Source organism: Pleurodeles waltl, chromosome 2_2 (genome assembly GCF_031143425.1).
Source record: "Pleurodeles waltl isolate 20211129_DDA chromosome 2_2, aPleWal1.hap1.20221129, whole genome shotgun sequence".
NCBI lineage: Eukaryota > Metazoa > Chordata > Amphibia > Caudata > Salamandridae > Pleurodeles > Pleurodeles waltl.
Window position 1 is genome coordinate 236,598,352 of NC_090439.1, and position 16,323 is coordinate 236,614,674.

General features: G+C 52.2%; 1 protein-coding gene across 1 annotated transcript in view; it reads right to left on the bottom strand.

Moving 5' to 3' along the window:
* Positions 1-16,323, bottom strand: part of LOC138275894 (kinesin-like protein KIF17) — a 1,877,333-nt gene that overhangs the window by 303,929 nt on the left and 1,557,081 nt on the right. The window contains exon 16 of the mRNA XM_069219138.1: positions 11,319-11,346. Coding sequence (XP_069075239.1) covers positions 11,319-11,346 — 28 coding nt within the window. The remainder of the gene's footprint in view (positions 1-11,318; positions 11,347-16,323) is intronic.

Below are 16,323 nucleotides of genomic sequence, written 5' to 3' on the forward strand. Positions count from 1 at the left end.
GTACACAGAGGTAAGGGACCCAAAACCTGGAGCAGCCAGGAGATTGGTCATTCCCCTGCAGTACAGAGAGTTCCTCCTAACGCTGGCACATGACATTCCTTTGGCTGGGCATTTGGGCCAGATCAAAACATGGGAAAGGCTTGTCCCCCTGTTTCACTGGCCTAGGATGTCAGAGGACACTAAAGATTTATGTAAGTCTTGTGTGACCTGCCAAGCCAGTGGCAAGACTGGTGGCACGCCAAAGGCTCCCCTTATTCCACTACCTGTGGTTGGGTGCCCTTTGAAATGGTAGGGGTTGACATAGTTGTCCCCCTTGAACCTCCTACTGCTTCAGGCAATAGGTTTATCTTGGTGGTTGTGGATCATGCCACAAGATATCCTGAAGCAATTCCTCTAAGGACCACTTCAGCTCCTGCAGTGGCAAAGGCCCTCCTGGGAATCTTTTCCAGGGTGGGTATCCCAAAAGAGGTTGTATCAGACAGGGGTAGCAACTTTATGTTTGCATACTTGAAAGCTATGTGGAAGGAATGTGGTGTAACATACACATTCACCACTCCTTATCATCCACAGACCAATGGACTGATAGAGAGGTTTAATAAAACTCTCAAAGGTATGATAATGGGACTCCCTGAAAAACTCAGGAGGAGATGGGATGTCCTGTTACCTTGCCTCCTTTTTGCTTACAGGGAGGTACCCCAGAAAGGAGTGGGCTTCAGCCCCTTTGAACTCCTCTTTGGACACCCTGTAAGAGGTCCACTAACACTGTGAAGGAGGGTTGGGAACAACCTTTAAAAGCTCCCAAACAGGACATAGTGGACTATATACTTGGCCTAAGATCCAGAATGGCCGAGTACATGAAAAAGGCCAGTAAAAACCTTCAGGCCAGCCAAGAGCTCCAGAAGCAATGGAATGACCAGAAGGCTGTTCTGATCCAGTACCAACCAGGACAGAAGGTGTGGGTATTTGGAGCCTGTGGCCCCGAGAGTACTCCAGGACACATGGAGTGGACTCCATCTAATTGTTGAGAAAAAGGGTGAGGTTACCTATCTGGTGGACCTCAGCACTGCCAGGAGTCCTCGTTGGGGGGATTCATGTCAACCGCCTAAAACCCTACTATGACAGGGCTGATCTCCCCCTGCTCTTGGCAACAGATGAAGGACAGGAAGAAGCGAGTGACCCTCTCCCAGATCTCTTCTCTTCCACTGAAGAGGATGCGTTAGTGGAGGGAGTAGTTTTAGCAAATTGTCTGACTGCAGAACAGAAAGACAACTGCATAAATCTCCTTGGACAATTTTCTGAACTCTTTTCAACTGTGCCAGGCACCCCATCTTAGTGTGAACACACAATTGATACTGGAGACAGCTTGCATGTCAAAAGTAAAATCTATATGCAGCCTGACCATGTCAGGGATTGCATAAAACAAGAGGTTCAGAAAATGCTTGATCTAGGAGTGGTTGAACCTTCAGAAAGCCCATGGGCCAGTCCTGTGGTGCTTGTACCAAAGCCTCACTCAAAAGATGGAAAAAGGGAGATGAGGTTTTGTGTAGACTACAGAGGTCTCAATCAGCTAACAAAAACTGATGCTCACCCTATACCCAGGGCAGATGAGCTCATAGATACACTGGCATCTGCCAAGTATCTAAGCACCTTTGATTTGACTGCAGGGTATTGGCAGATCAAATTGGCTGAGGATGCTAAACCTAAAACTACATTTTCAACTATAGGAGGGCACTACCAATTTACAGTGATGCCCTTTGGTTTGAAGAATGCACCTGCCACTTTTCAGAGGTTGGTGAACACAGTCCTGCAAGGGTTGGAGGCTTTTAGTGCAGCATATCTAGATGATATAGCTGTCTTTAGCTCCACCTGGGATGAGCACCTGGTCCACCTTTGGAAAGTTTTGGAGACCGTGCAAAAGGCAGGCCTCACTATCAAGGCCTCAAAGTGCCAGATAGGGCAGGGAAAGGTGGTTTATCTGGGACACCTGGTAGGTGGAGAACAGATTGCACCACTTCAGGTGAAAATCCAGACAGTCATGGATTGGGTTCCCCCTACAACTCAGACCCAGGTGAGAGCCTTCCTAGGCCTCACTGGGTATTACAGGAGATTCATTAAAAACTATGGCTCCATAGCAGCCCCACTTATTGATCTCACTAGTAAGAAGATGCCTAAAAAGGTATTGTGGACAGCTAGCTGTCAGAAAGCTTTTGAGGAGCTCAAACAGGCCATGTGCTCTGTACCTGTCCTAAAAAGCCCATGTTACTCCAAGAAATTAATTGTTCAAACTGATGCATCTGAATTAGGGGTAGGGTCAGTCTTATCACAACTGCATTCTGAGGGCCAGGATCAACCAGTTGCTTTTATCAGCAGAAGGTTGACCCCTAGAGAAAAGCGTTGGTCTGCCATAGAGAGGGAGGTCTTTGCTGTGGTCTGGGCACTGAAGAAGTTGAGGCCATACCTGTTTGGCACTTACTTTATTGTTCAGACAGACCACAAACCTCTACTTTGGCTAAAATAAATGAAAGGTGAAAACCCTAAATTGTTGAGGTGGTCCATATCTTTACAGGGAATGGACTATACAGTGGAACATAGACCTGGGAGTACCCACTCCAATGTAGATGGACTCTTCAGATATTTCCACTTAGACAATGAAGACTCATCAGGTCATGGCTAGTCTTATTGTCCTTCGTTTGGGGGGGGGTTGTGTAGGAAAGTACCATCTTGCCTGGCATGTTACCCCCATATTTCACTGTATATATGTTGTTTTAGTCTATGTGTCACTGGGACCCTGCCAGGCAGGGCCCCATTGCTCATAAGTATGTGCCCAGAATGTGTTCCCTGTGTGATGCCTAACTGCCTCACTGAGGCTCTGCTATCCAGAACCTCAGTGGTTATGCTCTCTCTGCTTTCCAAACTTGTCACTAGGGTTCCAGGAGATCCCTATGGGCTGCAGCATTTCCTTTGCCACATATAGGGAGCTCTGACATTTCTTACACAGGCCTGCCAGTGCAGCCTGAGTGAAATAACGTCCACGTTATTTCACAGCCATTTACCACTGCACTTAAGTAACTTATAACTCACCTATATGTCTAACCTTCACCTGGTGAAGGTTGGGTGCAAGTTACTTAGTGTGTGGGCACCCTGGCACTAGCCAGCACAATAGTAACTCCGAACATGGCCATGTGACATGTCTATGATCATGGAATTGTCACCCCAATGCCATTCTGGCATTGGGGGAACAATTCCATGATCCCCCGGGTCTCTGGCACAGAACCCGGGTACTGCCAAACTGCCTTTCCGGGGTCTCCACTGCAGCCGCTGCTGCTGCCAACCGCCTCAGACAGGTTTCTGCCCTCCTGGGGTCCAGGCAGCCCTGGCCCAGGAAGGCAGAACAAAGGATTTCCTCTGAGAGAGGGTGTAACACCCTCTCCCCTTGGAAATAGGTGTCAGGACTGGAGAGGAGTTGCCTCCCTCAGCCTCTGGAAATGCTTTGATGGGCACAAATGGTGCCCATCTCTGCATAAGCCAGTCTACACCGGTTTAGGGATTCCCCCAGCCCTGCTCTGGCGCGAAACTGGACAAAGGAAAGGGGAATGACCCCTCCCCTGACCTGCACCTCCCACGGTAGGTGCCCAGAGCTCCTCCAGTGTGTCCCAGACCTCTGTCATCTTGGAAACAGAGGTGTTTGTGGCACACTGGACTGCTCTGAGTGGCCAGTGCCAGCAGGTGACGTCAGAGGCTCCTTCTGATAGGCTCTTACCTCTCTTGGTAGCCAATTCTCCTTCCTAGGTAGCCAAACCTCCTTTTCTGGCTATTTAGGGTCTCTGCTTTGGGGAATTCTTCAGATAACGAATGCAAGAGCTCATCAGAGTTCCTCTGCATCTCCCTCTTCACCTTCTGCCAAAGGATCGACCGCTGACTGCTCAGGACGCCTGCAAAACCGCAACAAAGTAGCAACGACTTCTAGCAACCTTGTATCGCTTCATCCTGCCGGCTTTCTTGACTGTTTCCAGGTGGTGCATGCTCTGGGGGTAGCTCTGCACCAGGAGCTCTGAAGAAATCTCCCGTGGGTCGACAGAATCTTCCCCTGCAACCGCAGGCACCAAAAGACTGCATCACTGGTCCTCTGGGTCCCCTCTCAGCATGAAGAGCGTGGTCCCTGGAGCTCAGCAACTCTGTCCAAGTGACTCCCACAGTCCAATGACTCTTCAGTCCAAGTTTAGTGGAGGTAAGTCCTTGCCTCCCCACGCTAGACAGCATTGCTGGGTACAGCGTGATTTGCAGCTGCTCCAGCTCCTGTGCACTCTTCCAGGATTTCCTTCATGCACAGCCAAGCCTGGGTCCCCGAAACTCCTTCCTGCAGTGCACAACCTTCTGAGTTGTCCTCCGGCATCGTGGTACTCCCTTTTGTGACTTCGGGTGGACTCTGGTTCACTTTTCTTCAAAGTGCCTGTTCAGGTACTTCTGCGGGTGCTGCCTGCTTCTGTGAGGGCTCCCTGACTTGCTGGGCGCCCCCTCTGTCTCCTCCTCCAAGTGGCGACATCCTGGTCCCTTCCTGGGCCACAGCAGCACCCAAAAGCCTCTACTGCGACCCTTGCAGCTACCAAGACTTGTTTGCGGTCTTTCTGCATGGGAACACCTCTGCAAGCTTCATCGCGACGTGGGACATCCATCCTCCAAAGGAGAAGTTCCTAGTCCTCTTCTTTCTTGCAGAACTCCAAGCTTCTTCCAAGAGGTGGCAGCTTTCTTGCACCCTCAGCTGGCATTTCCGGGCTCCTGCCCACTCTCGACACTGTCGCGACTATTGGACTTAGTCCCCTTGTCTTACAGGTACTCAGGTCCGGAAATCCACTGTTGTTGCATTGCTGGTGTTTGTTCTTCCTGCAGAATCCCCCTATCACGACTTCTGTGCTCTCTGGGGGTAGTAGGTGCACTTTACACCTACCTTTCAGGGTCTTGGGTGAGCTATTTTTCTAACCCTCACTGTTTTCTTACAGTCCCAGTGACGTTCTACAAGCTCACATAGGTTTGGGGTCCATTTGTGATTCGCATTACACTTTTGGAGTATATGGTTTGTGTTGCCCCTATACCTATGTGCTCCTATTGCAATCTACTGTAACTTTACATTGCTTGCATTACTTTTCATGCTATTACCTGCATAATTTTGGTTTGTGTACATATATCTTGTGTATATAACTTATCCTCATACTGAGGGACTCACTGAGATACTTTTGGCATATTGTCATAAAAATAAAGTAACTTTATTTTTAGTACTTCTGTGTATTGTGTTTTCTTATGATATTGTGCATATGACACCAGTGGTATAGTAGGAGCTTTACATGTCTCCTAGTTCAGCCTTAGCTGCTTTGCCATAGCTACCTTCTATCAGCCTAAGCTGCTAGAAACACCTCTTCTACAATAATAAGGGATAACTGGACCTGGCACAAGGTGTAAGTACCTCTGGTACCCACTACAAGCCAGGCCAGCCTCCTACACAACAGGACTGCCAGCAATTCCTTTGAATGCACTTGTGAATGTAACTGATGACATGCAAAGGACTAGCTGATGTGATGAGTTCTGTGTTTCATCAGGGTGGAATTGTCACAGCTTCCCCACAACAAGAACAGTGCCATGACCTCAGTCCCAGTGACTGGGTCTTGGTGAGAAAACAAGTCAGGAAAATGTGTCTGGAACCTTTTTGGCGTGGGCCTTATCAGGTGATTGTAGGAAGCTGGCTGCGTTTACAGTGTACAGGGCCTTAAGCGCCTCGAATTTAAGATCTCCATATCTAGACTCCTGAATCGGGTCAGCTCCTTTAACTAAAGACCTGGGCCCAGATTTAAGACAGCCTAGCGCCATCCAACGACACATTAGCACACTTTTTTTCTACGCTAATGTGGCGTTAGATGGTCAAAAATGCAGCACCATATTTACAAAGTGGCGAAGTGCATGCATTGCGTCACTTTATAACCTCTTGCACCACATTATGCCTCTGCCAGGCATAATGTATGCAAGGGGGGCGTTCCCCCATTAGGGGGACAGAAAAAATGGCGCAAAGAAATCGAAGTGATTTCTTTGTGTGATTTTTTCCAGTTTATAACGTCTGCTTAAAGCAGGCTTTAAAAGGGGGCACACCATTATTTACAATGGGCCAAAATGTACTGTTAAGGTTTAGCACCAACATTTTGGTGCTAACCCTAAACAGTACATCAATAGTGTTATAAATTCTCACACTATTGCCCCCCTACCCTGTGCCATGGTGTTCCATATTTTAAATAGGGCGCACACATGGTTGCAGTAGGGAGGGCGCTAAGGGGCACAAGGAAAGTGGCGCTGCACCAAGAGCAGCGCCACTTTTCTTAAACATGCCCCATGGTATTAAGGTAGTGTTTTTGGTGCACATATTATTCTAAGATTCTAAATGTTTAAAAGGCTTCAAAAGAAAGGGCTTTTCTAGATCCGTGACTACCCAGGCAAAAGTGTAGCATTTCCTACAGTTACTATTGCAGTATGTAACCAATAGTTAGTAGTGATCTTTTGTATGGAAAGCCACTGCTCACCAAGTGGTAAAGCAATGCAAGTGTCTTATCCGACTACTGCACCACCAATATAGGAGGCTGGCTCAGTTTATGGTGTACACATATGGTGTGGCACCCTATACTGAGTCCAGGCAACCCTTAGTGATAGTGAATGGGTGTACAGATAGGAAAAGCTGTCTAGGGGTAGCTGAGTTGAGCAGCTGAAGCTTAACCAGGAGGAATGTAAAGCGCTTGCAATGCCACAGTAGTTAGACAGCAACTCAATTACAAGAAAGAACCACACAAGTGTTGCAAAAATTGAGGTTTCTTTATTACAGCACTACTACCAGACTAGCATTGGTATATCTCTCTATGGAGATATCTACACACAATATATTTAAAAATGCCCTATTGGAGGGGGAAACCATATACTAAAAAAGTGAACCCAACCAAGGTAAGTGTGGTACCACACTGTGGTAAGTGTGGTAGTTAGCTAGGGGTAAAGAAAAATGCCAGAGGTAAGTACAGTAAGTGTCCCCAGTGAATAGGTGCAAGGTAGTTACCCACCCAGTCGCCCCACAGACTAACATAGGGAGCAAATGTTGGAGTTTGTGGGCCTCAGGACTCTTCCCAGTGGACCCCAAGTAAACCAACAGACAATAGGACGGTTGGAGAGTACCTCCACCTAAGGATACCCAGAAGATGGAGTACCTACACCAAGGAACCCGGATGCAAAGGGGAGAAGCGACTCTATCAGAAGTCAGTTGATGCCTCAGGTTGTCCAGTTGCCTAGTCACAACCTCTGGACCAGGCTGGTAAAACCTAGGGATAAATTCAGAATATGGAGGGCCTGGAAAGGAACGGGACCGAGTCCAGCATCCTTGAAGGTGCCAAGGTGGTGTAGGTGGCAATGCCCATCCTCCTAGAGGTGAAGTTCCTGCAAGTCGGTGGAGGAGGAAGTCCAACTCTGGGGTCCAGGAGCTGCAGATGATCCCAGGAGTTGCTTACAGGCTGTACCCCGGTTGTTGCCAGATTGCAGGACGGTCATTGACCTGCCAGGTCACCAATAAGCACTGTAAATGCAAGCAGGAGCTGAAGAGGAATTTGCAGAGTTTTGGGGACCAGCAAGGTCCAGGAGACTCTACCCTTGAGAGGGAGTCAGGGATGGCCTTCACCACACAGGAAGGCCAGCAGACGTCATTGGAGCCCCCACGAGTGATGCACAGGTGATAGACGCAGGAAGTGACGAGGAGGCCTCACCAGCACAACAAAACAGAAGTCCCACGTCGCAGGAGTTGCAGGACAGGGGCTGATCTTCGAGTTGCATAGTGCTGGAGGCCAGGGCTTCTTGGCACCTGAAGACCTCCTGGAGGAAGGATGAACAAGCCTTGGCAAGTGGAACAGCTGCAGTGCACAGGGTTCCAATCCAGTGGCAGGGGCACACAGTCTCCCAAATTGGTCAAAAGACAAGCAGGACCCAGAGTTAGCCATAGACTCACTACCTGTGAATCAGAGCCTGTCGGTGTTCAAGAAACAGCAGACCCCACCAGCCGGTCGATGCGGTCTTGAGGTGCCTGTGGATGCAGGGGAGTGGCTCCTTCACTCTCAGGGAGATTCCTTTGTGCTTCCAGTTGCAAACAGAGTCCTTGTGATCCTGGAGGATGCACAGCCTTGGATGTTGCAAAATTCTTGCAGAATCCGAAGTAACATGGTGCAGTGGGAGCCTTACCACCCAAGGCAGATGTGTTTTGGTTCCAAAGCAGACCAGCAGCGGTCCCAGAGGCTAGCAGCAGAAGATGTCTTGCAGAGAGTTCCTTGCAGTCTTGCTCGACGAATCTGAGGGCTCACCCGCGAGGGAACCCTTAATTAACCCTAAAAGGGGGTTAGTCACTCTCTGAAGTGACCCACCTATCAGAGGGGGTCAGGGACGTCATCCACTTGGCCTAATCAGACAGATGCTCCCAGGGGCCTCTGCACATCTTATTTCCAAGATGGTAGAATCAAGTGCCCACCTGCTGAGCTCTGTGCATCTCCCAAGGGGAGGAGCTAGACGGGGAGGGGAACTGTCACTCTCCTGTCCTTTTTGCAGTTTCGTGCAAGAGCAGGATCCGGGGTTCCCGAACTGGTGCAAACTGGATTATGCAAGGAGGGCACCAAATGTGCCACTCAAGGCAGTCTGGTGGCGCTCAGAGGCCATCCCACCCCAGCCCTTAGGCATCTAATATACCGGGGGAGGTAGTCACACCTCTCCCTTGCAGGAAATCCTTTGTTCTGCTTCTCCGGCCTGAGCCAGGCCCACCAGCAGGAAGGCAGAATGGTGTCTTGGGTCAGCAACTGCATGAGCTGGCAGCTAGACCCCATAAGGCTACACAGGCAGAACTGGGGTAGCGGTATCACCAGGGCCTCCCTCGTGGAATCTTGCAATGTCCCCAATCGGAACTAGTCTAAGGAACCTTCAGAGTATATGGTGTCATGCAACTAACACTGGAATCGGTGTAGTTGCATGATTCCAACATCTTGACACTAAACATGCCTAGGTTCGGGGAAGCCATTATGTAGTTGGACCGTCGTGTTGATCAGTGTCCTGTACATACCTTAGGATATCTTCCCCGCAAGTACAGAGTCGAGGAAATGGAGCCTGGGGTCTGTAGGGGTAGCCTCATACTTAGGGACATGCACCCTGCCCTTGGGCTGAAGGGCCTACCAGAGGTGTGGCTTATAGGGGGTCATTACAACCCTGGTGGTCGGTGTTAAAGCGGCGGTAAGACCGCAAACAGGCCGACGGTAAAAAAATTGGAATTATGACCGTGGCGGTAACCGCCAACAAAAACAGCCACTTTAACACTCCGACCGCCACGGCGGTACAGACAAACAGCTTGGCGGTCACCGCCAACAGACGGGCGGAAGACAATGTACCGCACACAGTATCACAACCTACCAATCCGCCACCTTTTCCAGGGCGGATTCACCGTGGATAAAAACACGGCGGAAACAGCCATTTCAAAGGGAAAACGCTCACCACTACACACTCCACGAGGAACGAGGACACCATGGAACCGGAACTCCAAATACTCCCTGCAATAGTCTTCCTGCTCCTATACGACCATCATCATCGCCGGCACCTAAGACAACGGTGAGTACTGCACCTACGACATAGGGGAGGGGAAGGCAAAAGTCAGGGACACACACATGCAACACCCCACCCCCACCCGAGCCTCACCCACTACAACATACACACCAATGCATATCCAAACATTACAGTAACATCCCCCAAACCCCCGGAAGAATGCAAAGACAAAAGGAAATGAGTTCAACCATTGTAATATATCAAAATGCAGAAACCAAATATATACAGATATATATACACATTCAACAAAATATACATCACGATTAGTAGTGCAGGTAATGCACCATTCAATATCCGTTGACCACTGGGCCCAAAATGCATGGGCGAGGCCCTCATCAGATACCTGATCAAAACGGAGAGAACACTGCTGGGGCATCAGATAGAAATACAACAGGCACTTCAGGGGGAAGGGAAGAGGGGGCACCTCAGCCGGATGACTGCACCACGCCAGGTCCACGAGGGGGCTCCATGCCCATTGATGTATCCTGGGGAGTGCAAAGCCACAGTCTCTCAAGTCTCTACAGTGGGTGGCTTGCCCACTGTACCATCCTGGGGAGTGCAAAGCCACAGTCTCTCAAGTCTCTACAGTTGGTGGGTTGCCCACTGTTACATCCTGGGGAGTGCAAAGCCACAGTCTCTCAAGTCTCTACAGTGGGTGGGTTGCCCACTGTTACATCCTGGGGAGTGCAAAACCATAGTCTCTCAAGTCTCTACAGTGGGTGGGTTGTCCCCTGTTCAATCCTGGGGAGTGCAAAGCCACAGTCTCTCAAGTGGATAACAGTCTCCACTGGTTCTGGAGGGGGACTGGTGCCCAGAGTGCTTCATCCTGTGAAGGACAGACGGAGTGGATGCATGTCTCCACTGGTTCTGGAGGGGGACTGGTGCCTAGAGTGCTTCATCCTGTTAAGGACAGACGGAGTGGATGCATGTCTCCACTGGTTCTGGAGGGGGACTGGTGCCCAGAGTGCTTCATCCTGTTAAGGACAGACGGAGTGGATGCATATCTCCACTGGTTCTGGAGGAGGACTGGTGCCCAGAGGGCATCACTCTCCCTGTGACGGTCCCAGTACTGTCACTGCCCCTGCCGCACATGGGCTAGCGGTGCTTGAGTTGGCGGTCCTTGCCCTGTTCAGCGGTGCTTGACTTTGCAGTTTCTGACCTGTTCAGTGGTGCTTGCCATGGCGGTCCTTCATTGCCCAGCTGGGCTGGGGCTGGCAGTCCTTCATTGGGCAGCTGGGCTGTGGCTGGCGGTGGCCTCCTGGCCACTGACGATGGGGCTGCCCTCCTGGGCACTGACTCTGGCGGTGGCCTCCTGGCCACTGACGATGGGGCCGCCCTCCTGGGCACTGACTCTGGCGGTGGACTCCTGGCCACTGACGATGGGGGTGGCGGTGGCCTCCTGGGCAGCGGGAATGATGGCGGTCTTCTCCGCTGTGCTGCTCATCCCAGACTTTGGCGATTTTTTCTGCCACCTTCGGAGGAGTCACAGCTGACTGGACACTCCCCCCGGGACCCTTGTGAGCGGCTTTGCTGGATGGAGCCTTCCCCCACTCCTGCCGTGCACTGTCCAACTTCTGGTGCTTCACAGGGGGGGGACTGGCTGTGCTGTGGCTCCGTGTCACACTGGCTGCCCTGGTGCCCGGTGCACTCCACATACCTCTAACAGGCACCACTGGTACCAGAGAATTTTTGGCTGAGGTGCTAGTACGGGACCTATGAATTGGAGGGGGGGTGGGAAAGAGGTCAAGCTTGGTCAGGAAAAGTTTCTTAGGAACACTGGGACGGGTAGCTGGAGGGGGTCTGGGAGTGGAGGAAGAGGAGGTGGTTGTAGGAGGTGTAACTTTAGTGGCTTTGGGTGCAGGTGCATGCGCTGGAGGCTGTCGTGAGGTGGATGTATGTTGGGTGGGTGTGTGCATGCGTTTGTGTACTTTGGGAGGGGGCGTCACAGACACACTGGGAGAGGACACAGGGGGCGTGTAAATGGTAGTGGGGGTGGTGAGTGCAGGTGAGCGGGGTGTGCTGGTGGGTGTGTTGGTGCGGGACCTAGTGGCTGTAGTGGTAGTGCATGCAGGTGAGAGTGTAGACGACACTGGGAGGGAGGAGGGAGACAACTAGGAGGGGGACACAGTGGAGGCAGTGGATGTTGCTGTGTCTGTATGTGTGTGATGCTTGCGTGAGTGCCTGTGGGATGTGTGGTGCTTATGTTTGCCTGAGCTTCCCTTGTGCACTGACGTGTGTGCAGGCTGGTCTGATGGTGTGCTTGGGATAGGCTGGGGTACAGGGGATTGGGTCTGGGTGGAGGAAGGTGGAGGGGGGAGGCTAGAGACAGGGACAATGGCTGCCATCAGTTGCTGAGGCCAGAGTTTGCAGGGTTCGATGAAGGGCAGCCTGACCAGAATGAATGCCCTCCAGGAATGCATTTGTGTGTTGCAATTCCCTTTCTACACCATGGATGGCATTCAAAATGGTAGACTGCCCAACAGTGAGGGACCTGAGGAGGTCAATGGCCTCCTCACTGAGGGCAGCAGAGGTGACAGGGGCTGGGGCTGAGGTACCTGGGGCGAAGGTGATGCCCACCCTCCTGGGTGAGCGGGCATGGGGCGAAGGCTGAGGGGCTGCTGGGAGGGCGGTGCTGGTAGGGGGGGGGGCGGCTGTACCTGTAGGAGTGGGGGGCACAGATTTTGCCGCCACCACAAGGGAGCTCCCATCGGAAGACGAGTCCGTGTCGCTGGTTGCTGATCCTGTGACCGCCGTGAAGCTCCCCTTGCCCTCTGTCCCACTGGTGTATTCCGAGTCCATGGTGTGGCCCTCCATGGCCATGTGGGATGCAGTTCCCTCATGCTCTGGTGCCACTGTACCTCGGCCTGATGATGCTGATGCACACAAGAACAGGGAGACCACAAAAAGGGGGGGGGAAAGAAGAAAGACAGGTTGAGTGCATGGCTTACCGCTACCGTCGGCGGACAATACAGACACAGCAGCCCCCTGCGCTACGCCGCGCTGTTGGGCTCTACAGATGCAGTTCCTGGGATATGGCCTACATGGCTATGGTGGACATCAGCACACATAGATGACACAGGGGCATGTATACCTGTACTTGGCACTCTACAGAGGTGGGGTGGAGTGCCACATGGCCTGCATTGCTGAGGGGCCTAGCCTACGGAACTCCCCCTGGCCTAGGGGAACCCACAGCCCTCCTCCCCACCCAGACACCTTCACTGCGTGCAAAGTCAGCAGAATTATGTTGTACTTACCCCCTTGTGTCTGCTGTGATGCCCCCAAGCGCCCATCCAACTCAGGGTAGGCCACCGCCAGGATCCGGAACATTAGGGGGTCATGGTGCGACGGGCACCCGTCCCACGTTGGGAGGCCATCCCCAGCTGAGCCTCCGCCGTCTTCTTGCTCCAGCGGCGAATGTCCTCCCATCTTTTACGGCAGTGGGTGCTCCGTCTATGGTGGACCCCCAGGGTCTGGCCGTCCTTGGCAATGGCACACCAAATATCCTTCTTCTGGTGGGCGCTGACCTACATGACATGTACAGGGGAAGAAGAGAAGTCATTACCAACTGCACCATCAAAGTGAGTGGCCCACATCCCTACCCTTGCCATGTGGCACATGCATTCACAGTCCTTCATGCACGCAGAACTTTGGCCCCTTCATTCTTACAACCAGCTCTCTCCACACAGGCATAGCCCATACAACTTGCTCCCTGGGTACTCACCTGTTGGTCTGGAGGACCGTAGAGTAGCGTGTACTGGGGGAGGACCCCATCCACGAGCTTCTCCAACTCCTGTGCAGTGAAGGCAGGGGCCCTTTCCCCAGACGCACGAGCCATTGTCCCTTCCAGACCGAGGTCACAGCAGCACTTGCAGTGTAGGTCCTCTCCTGTCGAAGATCAGGTATGGAGGGATTGAACAGATAGAAAATGGCGTTCACGTCTGCAGCGGTGACGTCCGCGGCGGTGCGTATCCTCACCGCCGGCGCTCTTCGTCATTGGCTCCTGGGACCCATAGGGTCCAATGTTAACCAATGCAGCGTTGCGCCGTGGTCTTCGACCGCTTACTGCGACGGTGTACAACGCCAGCGCAGTTACCTCACATCCCATTGTCCCAGTTTAGAGGTCAGGCAGCCGCCATTTCAGGGGCCCACATGGCCTCATTACCAACTGCGTCACACAGACCTAGGCCTAGACTCAACACACATACAGACAACTTTTTGGATTATGTTTCGTGTTCTGTGTAGACTGTGGGTACATACCTCTGAGTTGTTTGACTCTGTGGTCGCTGTTGTCCTTCCTAGGCACCGTCCGCTGGGACATGTGAGGAGATGGCAGAATCCTCCGGTGTACCAACCGCTGGTGGACCTGTTGACAATGGAGGAGCGACATTTAATCATCACCTACAGGTTTGACCGTGCCACAATCCAGGAACTGTGTACCCAGTTGGAGCCTGACCTGATGTCAGCAATCCGCCATCCCACAGGGATCCCCCCTCAAGTGCAGGTGCTCTCAGTGCTCCATTTCCTTGCAAGTGGGTCATTTCAAACAACAGTGGCCATGGCATCTGGGATGTCCCACCCTATGTTTTCCAACGTGTAGTCCAGAGTGTTGTCTGCCCTGCTGAAACACATGCGGAGCTACATCGTGTTTCCCTTAGGTGGAGGATTTGGCTACAGTTAAAGGTGACTTCTATGCCCTTGGGCATATACCCAACATCATAGGTGCCATTGATGGGACCCATGTAGCTCTGGTTCCCCCCCCACAGGAGTGAACAGGTGTACAGGAACCGGAGTTATCATTCCATGAATGTACAGATGGTATGTTTGGCAGACCAGTACATCTCCCAGGTAAATGCTATGTTCCCTGGCTCTGTGCATGACGCCTACATCCTGCGGAATAGCAGCATCCCTTATGTGATGGGTCAACCCCAGAGGCACCGGGTGTGGCTATTAGGGGACTCTGGTTACCCCAGCCTGTCATGGCTACTGACCCCAGTGAGGAATTCCAGGACCAGGGCATAGGAACGCTACAATGAGGCCCATGGGCGGACTAGGAGGGTGATTGAACGCACCTTCGGCCTCCTGAAGGCCAGGTTCAGGTGCCTCCATATGACAGGTGGTTCCCTATTCTACTCACCAGGGAAGGTGTGCCAGATCATCATCGCCTGCTGTATGCTTCACAATCTGGCTTTGCGATGCCAGGTGCCTTTTCTGCAGGAGCATGGTCCAGATGATGGTGTTGTGGCAGCTGTGGAGCCTGTGGACAGTGATGAGGAGGAAGCAGAGGAAGAAGACAGTGATAACAGAGACTCAGTTATCCAGCAATATTTCCAGTGACACACAAGTGAGAACACATTCCTGCCTACTACAAGTACTTTCACAATTCTACCTCTATCCTGTCTGTCGATTTCAACCAGTATATGGTAACTGAGTTGTACATTTCCATTACGGTTTCACAGGTGTGGTTACCAACGTGTGTCATCTGCTTAGATTCCTCATGGACTTGAGATGTGTGACATAGGTATGTTGACATTACATTTGAGAACGGATTTTGTCACTGTTATTGCTAATACACATTTTCTAAATCACAGACTGACTCCAGATTGTTTTGTGCTTCAAGGGTGTTTGTTGAAGTGCTAAATATTGGAGGGGGTGGTAAAATGGTGAGGGGTGATGGTGGAGGAATGTCCATGGCAGAGTCCAGTCTATTAGTATCACAGGTGCACTGCCCATATGGGCATAGGAAGTGGAACTGGGGCAGTTCCAATATGGACAGGGTTACAAAGTGGGACAGTGGGATGACAATCAGAGTGGTCTCATTTCTTGGCGGGGGTCTTACCATCGTGCTCTGTCCTCTTCCTGGATCTCAGGGACTTCTTGCGGGGTGGTTCTCTGTCTGCAGGGGGTGGGGTGCTGGTGTGGTGGTCCTGTGGCGGTGCCTCCTGTCCACTAGCGCCGGCGGAGGTGGTGGGCAGTTCTTCGTCCAAGCTAGTGTCAGGGGCCCCTTGGAGTGCCACAGTGTCCCTCCTGGTGTTCAGTATCTCCTTCAGCACCCCTACGATGGTGCCCAGGGCGGTGCTGATGGTTCTGAGTTCCTCCCTGAAGCCCAAATACTGTTCCTCCTGCAGGCGCAGGGTCTCCTGAAACTTGGCCAGGACCGTTGCCATCGTCTCCTGGGAGTGGTGGTATGCTCCCATGATGGAGGAGAGGGCCTCGTGGAGAGTGGGTTCCCCTAGGCCTGTCCGCTCCCTGCCGCACAGCAGCCCTACCAGTTCCCCTGTGTTCCTGTGCCTCCGTCCCATGGACCGTGGGCCCACTACCACTGCCCCCAGGTCCCTGTTGTTGTTGGGGTGGTGGGTTATCCTGGGTTCCCTGTAGTGGTGGACACACAGCTGATTGACGTGTCCTGGGTACGGAGGTATGGGCCCGCTGGGTGGGTGCTGTGCTGGTGTTACCAGAGGGTGGAAGGTCTGTGGTGGCCTGTGACTGGGTGTGGGGAACCGACTCTCCCGAGGCCCACGATGGTCCGGGCTGGTCATCTGGATCCAGTTGGACAGAGCTGCTGTCATCACTGTGGGCCTCTTCTGTGGGTGGGGTAGAGATGTCTGGACCCTCCTGTCTGGTGATGTTGGGTAGTGGTCCTGCAGGGGTGTAAAAGCATGATTATGTCATCTGTGTGTG